Source organism: Lynx rufus, unplaced genomic scaffold, assembly GCF_022079265.1.
Source record: "Lynx rufus isolate CCGP_SWC_20201006 ecotype Redwood Valley unplaced genomic scaffold, mLynRuf1.p SCAF_24, whole genome shotgun sequence".
Classification (NCBI taxonomy): Eukaryota; Metazoa; Chordata; class Mammalia; order Carnivora; family Felidae; genus Lynx; species Lynx rufus.
This window is the reverse complement of record NW_025814839.1, coordinates 18,104,786-18,115,070: the sequence shown is the minus strand read 5'-3', so window position 1 is coordinate 18,115,070 and position 10,285 is coordinate 18,104,786. Positions and strand designations below refer to the sequence as shown.

The following is a 10,285-nucleotide window of genomic DNA, read 5'->3' as shown; positions in this document are numbered from 1 at the left end:
ACTGTGTCTCCCATCTGGGCTCCCCTTTCACCATCTTCTGAAGTGTTTCCCATACCCCCAATTCAGGGTAGCCTTGCCCCCCTTCGCAACTCCAAGTCCCCCTCCCCTATTCCGCAGCCGGCTGCAGTTTCTTGAGGTCTCTCCTGGTGGGTCCCAAGCTATTAGGGAAAAAGTGTACCTCCATTCAGGAGTCTTCTATCTCTACCTTCTGTAGCACCCATCATGAGTCCATTTAGGATTACTTTGCTCCCTCCCCTATTATGGGCCATCTCCAGACACGCTACACCCCCTATCTGAAGGTCCTCGATAACTTTCAGGAAAATTTTGTGCCCCCCATTCAGGGGTCCCCTCATCCTACTGACTACAGAGTCATCCATCACTCCATCCCAAAGGCGACCTGCCCCTATTCCCACCAGGACTCCTTGTCATCTCCCCATTTCGGGCCCCTTTTCTGTTTCCGAACACAGTAGCAGGGTCTTCGGACTCGCACCCAGGGGTCCCGGCCATTCCACTCCAGGAGTCCTCTACCCCCTAACTCGATCTCAGGGTGGTCCTCTGACGTCGCGTTGATTCCCCTTCAATCCAGAGTCCCCCTGCCCCGCCCCTCTCACTGCGGCGGAGCTGCCGGACCCGGGCCGCGGGGGAGGAGGGAGAGAGGGCGGGGCCCTCCTCCCCCGCCCCCCCCCAACTGCCTAGGGGCTGGACCCGACCGGGCTGCTATAAAAAGGCCGGCATCCCAGTGCTGCCGCAGTGCCGCCCGCCCCGTCTCGGCCTCGGGCTTCCCCCTCCACCGGCGGCCGCACCTGCTCCGGCCATGATGAGCTTCAGCGGCGCGGACGCGCTGCTGGGCGCCCCGTTCGCGCCGCTACATGGAGGCGGCAGCCTGCACTACGCGCTGGCCCGCAAGGGCGGAGCGCGTTCTGCTGCCGGCTCATCCAGCGGCTTCCACTCCTGGGCGCGGACATCCGTGAGCTCCGTATCGGCCTCGCCGGGCCGCTTCCGCGGTGCAGGAGCCACTTCGAGCACCGACTCGCTAGATACGTTGAGCAACGGACCGGAGGGCTGCGTGGTGGCAGCAGCGGCAGCCCGCAGCGAGAAGGAGCAGCTGCAGGCGCTGAACGACCGCTTCGCCGGCTACATCGACAAGGTGCGGCAGCTCGAAGCACATAACCGCAGCCTGGAAGGCGAGGCGGCGGCGCTGCGGCAGCAGCAGGCGGGCCGCTCCGCCATGGGCGAGCTGTATGAGCGAGAGGTACGCGAGATGCGCGGTGCAGTGCTGCGCCTAGGCGCGGCGCGCGGCCAGCTGCGCCTGGAGCAGGAGCACCTGCTGGAAGACATCGCGCACGTGCGCCAGCGCCTAGACGACGAGGCCCGGCAGCGGGAGGAAGCTGAGGCGGCAGCGCGCGCACTCGCGCGGTTTGCGCAGGAGGCTGAGGCGGCACGCGTCGAGCTGCAGAAGAAAGCGCAAGCACTGCAGGAAGAGTGCGGCTACCTGCGGCGTCACCACCAGGAGGAGGTGGGCGAGCTGCTCGGCCAGATCCAGGGCTGCGGCGCCGCGCAGGCGCAGGCGCAGGCCGAGGCGCGCGACGCCCTTAAGTGCGACGTGACGTCGGCGCTGCGCGAAATCCGCGCGCAACTCGAAGGCCACGCGGTGCAGAGCACGCTTCAGTCGGAGGAGTGGTTCCGAGGTTTGTAGGCGCGCGGTGGTGTGGGGGAGGGGGCGCCCCCTGGTGGCCTGGCAGGGTGGACTCCCAGGGTGAAGGCGGCAGGGCTGGAGGGTGTACTGCTCAGCTTCTCCCTGCAAAGTGCATTCCCCTTAGTTAAACGACAGTTTCACTCTGGGTCTCTGGAGATAACCCCCTTCCCTTCCCTGCAGCTCTGGGTTCTCCTTTGGCTGCCCTCCTCCAGGGGCCTTATAGCTGTCCTGAAGCTCTGGATCCCCTCTGTCCCCCCGCCCAAGATTGGATAACCCCACTCTGAGGCCCCTTTCCATCAGGTTCCTAACACAGTTCCAAAGCAGTGACGGCTTCTAGTCACAGGCACTGAGGACTCTTTGCCCTTCAAAGTAACATGCCTTCGCTGCCCAACACTGCCCATCCCCCTTGCCTGCACCCTGCAGGGGACCCCATTCTCCAGACTCCTATTAGGCTGCTCCCCAGTGAGGGATCATCACCTCAGCGAATGGGTGTGTGAGGCTGAGGTGGCCCCTTAATGTCCTCTCTCCACTTGAGAAGCTGGGAGCCTCTTAAGTTCCCCCCTCCTCCCAACTCCATGATGCTCTGAGTCAGCTAGATTGCAGCAGCAGCAGCTCTGAAGCTGTGCCCAGCACCTGCAGGGTGACCTTGACTAACACTTGCCTTCTCTGGTTTTCATTTCTTTGGGGGTTAAAAGGGGAGGCGGTTGACAAGCTGAGCCTCTTACTCAGGGGAGCTATATGATCCTTCCTGAAACTCTGTATACAACTTTTGCATTTTTCTTGGGAGAGGGTGCAGAGGCTCCAGCGATTTTCAAACAGGTCTGTGATCCACAATGGGTAAGGGTCCTCACCCACATTGATGGTTTCTAAGTCTTTGCCAACACTAGCAGGGAAAGCCAGGAAAGCTAGAACTTAGATGCATGGTTTTTCCTGTTACTTTTCCTCTCCTTTGCAGTGGCAGAACCTTCCCCTCCCCCATCTCTGCAGCAAGACACCTCCCAGAGCAAACCTCTCTGCTCTCTTGGGCTTTGGCCTTCACATAGACAAACGATCCCAGGACTTCTGGCCCATCCAACTGGCTTCCCTTCTCCCTGGCCCACCCTCCCGACTCAGGCCCTGGGTGTTACTATTTTGGGATGCAGGATATTCACTTTCAGGAGATGTAGATTAGTCTCCAGACCTCCACTGATCCTGAGAGATCTTCTGGGAACCAGCAGCCCATTGCTCACAGGGACCAGGGTGTGGCTGTCCTTGGCACAGGGACTCCTGTGCTAGAGAATGCACAGCCAGGTGGGGGAAGGGACAGAGGAGATGGCGCATGGGCCCCAGGCTCTGCGGTGACCTTGGGTTCTACAGAGCCAAAAACCTGCAAGAAAGGGGCTATGGCTACATAGTAGCTCATAGCACCTTTATGCCTCCAAAGGTCACAGGCTCATTAACTTGTTTAGCCACATGCTCAGAGTTAAGCCCTGTACGCCAAGTTTCACATTTAAACACTAGCACCGCCAGCCCTTGCTGGGGAGCTGAACTGGGTATTAGGACCAGAACTGGGGGCTTCTTCTGCCTTATGAGTTTTCAGATCCTGAATTGGGGGAGACCATCTAATCTTTGGAACCAGATAGACACTAGATTTGAATCTTAGCTCTACTGCTTACTAGCTAGGTGGCCTTGGATATTAGTAATTTGCCTATCACAAAGGATAGGGTGGATTAAGAACCCAAGATGGCGGGGCGCCTGGGTGGCGCAGTCGGTTAAGCGTCCGACTTCAGCCAGGTCACGATCTCGCGGTCCGTGAGTTCGAGCCCCGTGTCAGGCTCTGGGCTGATGGCTCAGAGCCTGGAGCCTGTTTCCGATTCTGTGTCTCCCTCTCTCTCTGCCCCTCCCCCGTTCATGCTCTGTCTCTCTCTGTCCCAAAAATAAACGTTGAAAAAAAAATTAAAAAAAAAAAAAAAAAGAACCCAAGATGGCACCAGGCACCCAGTAGGTCCTCAACCCACGTGTGTCACCTTTTGGATCAGTAGAATCCAAATCCAGGTGTGTCTAACTCTGTTTCCTGTCTCCTTCTCCCCCAGTGAGGCTGGACAGACTCTCAGAGGCAGCCAAGGTGAACACAGATGCCATGCGCTCAGCACAGGAGGAGATAACTGAGTATCGGCGCCAGCTACAGGCCAGGACCACAGAGCTGGAGGCGCTCAAAGGCACCAAGGACTCATTAGAGAGGCAACGCTCTGAGCTGGAGGACCGTCATCAGGCCGATATCGCATCCTACCAGGTGGGCAGGGGTGGAGCAGAGACCAGACTACCTTACCTGGTTGGGTTATCCTGAACAAGTCATTGCCCCTGTCTCGGCAGGGTTGTGGTGGTGAAGACCATGGGCCTTGGAGTCAGTCAGACATATGAGGGGTACCACTGTGTCTTTCTAGCTGAGTGGCCCCAGGAAAGTTACCTGCTTTATCTGAGTCTGAATTCCTTTAATGGAATGAAGAAAAAAAAAATGCCCACTTTGCTCTGCAAAGGTTAAAGAGATGGGCAAACTTTTCATGAGCTGTGTGTGAGCCTGCTCAGCAGGGTCTTAGTCACAGTGCACATCTGGTAAATAATAACCAGTGTCTGGGAGTGAGCGTAGCCTGGGGAAGGACTTGGCAGATTCCTTGCATTAAAGACAACTGGCAAAAGAAAATAACACTTTGAAAGAACATATTATGCAAGTATGGTGATTGTGGTGATTGTGGATAAATTAGAGAACGGAGAAAGCAGAAAGGAGGCAATAAAAATCAGCCATAATGTTTCACTTTAAGCAGGGCTAAGTGAGCCTTCATACTAGTGGAGAAGCTTCCACTAGTATTTAACCTGCTTCTGTGTGTTGCTTCAGTCATCAGCTGCGGGTGCTTCCTCAGCCCTATCTGGCAGGCACTTGGGAGCATTGGGAGCCAAAGCAGACAAGGCTGTGTTCCTGCTGAGCATTTTCTAAGCTTAAAAGATCTGTAAAACATCACCCATCATTCCTGGTGTGTTTCATTCAAGACCACTCCCCAGGTTGAGGTCATATACATACACGGCAGGATTTTTGCTTCAGCTGGTTTCCATGTCCATGAATGAGGCTGCCACAGCTTTGACAGCATGGCCCCAGTGAGACTGGCTAGATTGAACTGCTTTGGGTTTGCACAGTCTGCCCCAGCTTCTCTGGTGCTGAAGGCCAGGCACTGGCTGGTGCGTGACATGTGTGTGTGTGACCTCTCCTCCCCAGGAAGCCATCCAGCAGCTGGACACCGAGCTGAGGAACACCAAGTGGGAAATGGCAGCCCAGCTCCGAGAGTACCAGGACCTGCTCAATGTCAAGATGGCTCTGGATATTGAGATCGCTGCTTACAGGTGAGGTGGGCCAGGGGCCTTTGGGATGGTGGGGAGCCCTTGCGTTCTTATGAGAAGCGAAGCACTGAGTTTCAAGTTCCCAGCAAGGTGGCCTGCCTGTCTTAGAGAGCAAAAAGAATTTTTTTTATTGTGGTAAAATGTGTATAACACAAAATTTGCTATTTAACCATTTTTAAGTGTACAGTTCAGTGGCATTAAATACACTTACATTGTTGTGCAACAGTCACCACCATCTATCTCTAGAACTTTTTTCATCTTCCCAAACTGAAACTCTGTGCTTCATAATGAATAACTCCCCACTGCCCTTTCCTCCCTTCCTCTGGCCCTGGCAACCATCATCCTGATTTCTGAGAGAAATAAGTCTTGAGAGTGGCTTATTTTCATTCTGACAGTGATTTAGAGGATTAATGTTCCTCATCCCTCCCCAAATCCAGCTGACTAGAGGTCTGCTTTGGAGGGAAGGGAGATACTTCAGTTGTCAGGGGCCTTTACAATTCTCTTAGTGTTTTTTAGCTCCCTGAGCTTTGGTTTTCCGGGGAAATAAAATGGGGATGATAATAACAGTACTCTTGTTGGGTTGTCAGGAGGAGGTGCTAATCCAGTTCCTGAGCGGATCTCAGTACCGCTGGGTTGTCACAGAGCAAGCCCTCAGGAAATGGTAGCCAGGAGAAGGTCATGAGACCTCCCAATTTAGCAATCTCTTGCTAAAGAGCAGGCTGACCCCCTGAAGACCTGTCCCAGTTGCTGGCTGGTGACCCTTTACTTCTCACCTCTTGGGTCTAGTTTGTAATCTTGGTGCTCAGAGTGTGGTCCATGAACCAGCACAATTGGCATCTTCCACAAGCATGTTAGAAAGTCAGACTCTCAGGTCCCACCCCAGATTTACTGAATCAGAATCTGCATTTTAACTAGATCGCTGGGGGATGTGTATGCTGTTAAATTTGCAAAGCACTGGTCTCTAGGGGTAACCCCTACACCTACTGTGAGGCAGGTACTGCCAGGTTCTTTTTATTCATTATCTCACTGAAACAATCCTCTGAGGTAGGGACTCTTAGTGACCCTCTTTTTGCCAATGAAGAAACTTGAGGCTTAAAGTGTTTGAGTGGCTTGGCTGAGGTCACATATCTACTGAGTAGGAAAGGGTAGAAACTGCTGCCCCCTCCCTATTCCTAAAACTCAAAGAATGAGAATATAAGGTGAAAAGAGACCCTTAATATTCCAATGGGTATATTCTGAGACCTCTTAATCACAAATTTATAAATGTGGAATTGTTTGCTCAGGCTCCCATCTTCCTCTTAAATGTTTTAGTTGAGGGACAATTAATGTAATTTTTGTTAATGCAGGTGCTCTCTCTTGAGGACCATGTTTTTGTGCATGTTAGGGAAGGTTGTTTTATAAGTTTCATACTTAGCTGCATAAAACCCCAGTGCCATTGGGGTGCAGATTCTGGGTAGTTCCTGGGATGATTTGCCAAGTGACTTTTTCCGGTCTCAAAGTGCCCACTATTCACATTCCTTCCTCCACCAAAGTCCATACCATTGGATTCTATGGGCCTTCAGAGTAACTCAAGAAGACCCCCAATCCATCGATCTGTTCTGAGTTAATAATAATAATGTGTTCCATTATCCATTCTGCAGAAAACTCCTGGAGGGCGAAGAGTGTCGGATTGGCTTTGGCCCCAGTCCTTTCTCCCTTCCAGAAGCACTCCCCAAAATTCCCTCTGCAGCCACTCACATAAAGGTCAAAAGTGAAGAGAAGATCAAGGTGGTAGAAAAGTCAGAGAAGGAAACTGTGATTTTGGAGGAACAGACAGAGGAGATCCAAGTGACTGAAGAAGTGACTGAAGAAGAAGAGAAAGAGGCCAAAGAGGAGAAGGGTGAGGAGGAGGAAGCAGAAGGAGGAGAAGAAGAAACAAAATCTCCCTCAGCAGAAGAGGCTGCATCTCCAGAGAAGGAGGAGGCCAAGTCACCAGTTGGAGCCAAGTCCCCGGTGAAGGAAGAAGCTAAGTCCCCAGCCGAGGCCAAGTCCCCAGTGAAGGAAGAGGCTAAGTCACCAGAAAAGGCTAAGTCACCCATGAAAGAAGAAGCAAAATCACCAGCTGAGGCCAAGTCCCCTGTGAAGGAAGAGGCCAAGTCTCCAGCTGAGGTGAAGTCCCCTGAGAAAGCTAAATCCCCTGTGAAAGAAGAAGCAAAATCACCAACTGAGGTGAAGTCTCCAGAGAAGACCAAGTCCCCTGTGAAGGAAGAAGCAAAGTCCCCAGTGGAGGCCAAGTCCCCAGAGAAGGCCAAGTCCCCTGTGAAGGAAGAGGCCAAGTCCCCAGAGAAGGCCAAGTCCCCTGTGAAGGAAGAGGCCAAATCCCCAGAGAAGGCCAAGTCTCCTGTGAAGGAAGAAGCCAAGTCCCCAGAGAAGGCCAAGTCCCCTGTGAAGGAAGAAGCCAAGTCCCCAGAGAAGGCCAAGTCTCCAGTGAAGGAAGAGGCCAAGTCCCCTGAGAAGGCCAAGTCCCCTGTGAAGGAAGAAGCCAAGTCCCCAGAGAAGGCCAAGTCCCCTGTGAAGGAAGAGGCCAAGTCCCCTGAGAAGGCCAAGTCCCCAGAGAAGGCCAAGTCCCCTGTGAAGGAAGAGGCCAAATCCCCTGAGAAGGCCAAGTCCCCAGAGAAGGCCAAGTCCCCTGTGAAGGAAGAGGCCAAATCCCCTGAGAAGGCCAAGTCCCCTGTGAAGGAAGAGGCCAAATCCCCTGAGAAGGCCAAGTCCCCTGTGAAGGAAGAGGCCAAGTCCCCTGAGAAGGCCAAGTCCCCAGAGAAGGCCAAGTCCCCTGTGAAGGAAGAGGCCAAATCCCCTGAGAAGGCCAAGTCCCCAGTGAAGGAAGAGGCCAAATCCCCAGAGAAGGCCAAGTCCCCTGTGAAGGAAGAGGCCAAGTCCCCTGAGAAGGCCAAGTCCCCTGTGAAGGAAGAGGCCAAATCCCCTGAGAAGACCAAGTCCCCTGAGAAGGCTAAGACTCTTGATGTGAAGTCCCCAGAAGCCAAGACCCCAGCAAAGGAGGAAGAAAGGTCCCCTGCAGACATCAAATCTCCTGAAAAGGCAAAAAGCCCTGTCAAGGAGGAGGTCAAGTCCCCAGAGAAGGTGAAATCTCCTGTGAAGGAGGAGACCAAGGCTTCTGAGAAAGAGGTCACAAAGAAGGAAGAGGCAAAGTCCCCCGTGAAGGAGGAGGAGAAACCCCAGGAAGTGAAAGTCAAAGAGCCCCCAAAGAAGGTCGAGGAAGAGAAAGCTCCAGCCACACCAAAACCTGAGGAGAAGAAGGACAGCAAGAAAGATGAGGTGCCCAAGAAGGAGACTCCAAAGCCTGAGGTCCAGGAAAAGAAGGAACCTGCTGTGGAGAAGCCCAAAGAATCCAAGGTTGAAGCCAAGAAAGAGGCTGAAGATAAGAAAAAAGCAGTGACCCCAGAGAAGGAGGCTCCTGCCAAGGTGAAGGAGGAGGCCAAGCCCAAAGAGAAGGCTGAGGTGGCCAAGAAGGAGCCAGATGATGCCAAGGCCAAAGAACCCAGCAAAGCAGCAGAGAAGGAGCCAGAAAAGCCAAAGAAGGAAGAGACACCAGCAGCACCTGAGAAAAAAGATGCCAAGGAGAAGACCACAGAGGCCAAGAAGCCTGAAGAGAAACCCAAAGAGGAGCCTGGCAAGGAGGCCCCCACACCTGGCAAAGCCAAGACGGAAAAGGCTGAGAAATCCTCTAGCACAGACCAGAAAGACAGCAGGCCTCCAGAGAAGGCCACAGAAGACAAGGCCTCCAAGGGGGAGAAGTAAGGCAGGGAGAAAGGACTATCCAGAACAGCCAAAGAAACTCAGGAGGGTCTGGGAGCTCAAGAGTTGACATAACAAATTTTCATGTTTTTCTCCCTTTTCTTTATATAAGAAACTCTACTTAGACGATGGGGCCCTCCTTCACCAAACAGAAATTTCTATTAGCAATATGTTAGCAAGAGAGGGTATTCCCGACCCCCCAACTCCACACCCCAAACCCTTCCCAGGTGATGGACAATTATGTTATATGATAGCTTATGTAGCCGAATGTGATATATGCCGAATGCCACATGTAAACACTTGAGTATACAAACTGACCCCCTCCTTTCCAAATAAGTGCATTTATTTCCTGTATGTGCAACTGACAGATGACCGCAATAATGAATGAGCAGTTAGAAACACATAATGCTTGAGATGTCTTAACTTATTCCTGAATGCCTTCTGTTTTCCAAAGGAGTGGCCGAGCCCTTGCCCAGAGCTCTCTATCCTGGAAGAGCTGGAGCAGGTGGGGCTGTGCACTGGCCACTGAATCATGCCAGGGCGCACTTTTCCACTGGAATTCACTTTCAATTGCTTCTGTGCAATAAAACCAAGTGCTTATAAAATGAAAATGTTTCTGTTGTTATTTATTCTCTTTCGCCAGGCAGGTTGGGGGACAGGGCCAGGGGAAGTCTAGATGTCACACTCAAGACAGCAGAGGACTGAGTAAGCATCAGAGGTCTCATGCAGGTATGGGACCAGTTAATGTGGCCTTCCTTGGGCTATTTCCTGGCATAAATCATGTGCCAGGCAATGTGCTTTATTTTTAGGATCTTGTAGATAAGTGGTGTATGGTTTCACAGGGTGGTCCATGGATCACCTATATCAGCATCATCTGGGAGCCATATAAAAATGAAGATTCTGGATGTCTCGGTTGAGCATCCGCCTTTTGATTTTGGCTCAGGTAATGATCCAGGGTCATGGGATGAAGCCCCATGTCAGGCTCTCCCTCTGAGGGAGAGAAGATTCTCTCTCCCTCTGACACTCTCACCCTACTCGCAGGCACACTGTCTCTAAAATTAAAAAAAGAAAAAGGAGATTCCTTGTTTCCATTGTAGACCATTGAATCAAAATTTGAGGGGTAAGCCTGGGAAAGTACATGCTTTACCAACTCCCACTTGATTCTGATGCACCCTGACACCTGAGAATAGGTGAGGTCCTTTGAATATTAAAGTCTATTTATAGAGCTCTATGTCCTCTTTTGTAAGGAGGGATGAGTCTTCTGAATGAGGGGCCATATGTTGCCAATTCACCTGTAGTGAAGACTACAGTCACCACCATTGGGAACAATCTGTCAGTAGTCCCTTAATTGAACTCCAGGATACTTCTCCAGACATGATTTTGAAAGTTGTGTTGTTCTGGTGGACTGATGTGAGGTCTTTACTG

The 10,285-nt window shown here is 52.3% G+C and overlaps 1 protein-coding gene across 1 annotated transcript; it reads left to right on the top strand.

The window, feature by feature from the left end:
* The first annotated feature begins 814 nt into the window (after nt 1-814).
* Nucleotides 815-8,863, top strand: NEFH (neurofilament heavy chain). Its single transcript, XM_047087949.1, has 5 exons — nt 815-1,688; nt 3,769-3,968; nt 4,944-5,068; nt 6,706-7,705; nt 7,748-8,863. The coding sequence occupies exons 1-5, from the start codon at nt 815-817 to the stop codon at nt 8,861-8,863; spliced, it is 3,315 nt and encodes a 1,104-aa protein (XP_046943905.1).
* Nucleotides 8,864-10,285: the final 1,422 nt, after the last annotated feature.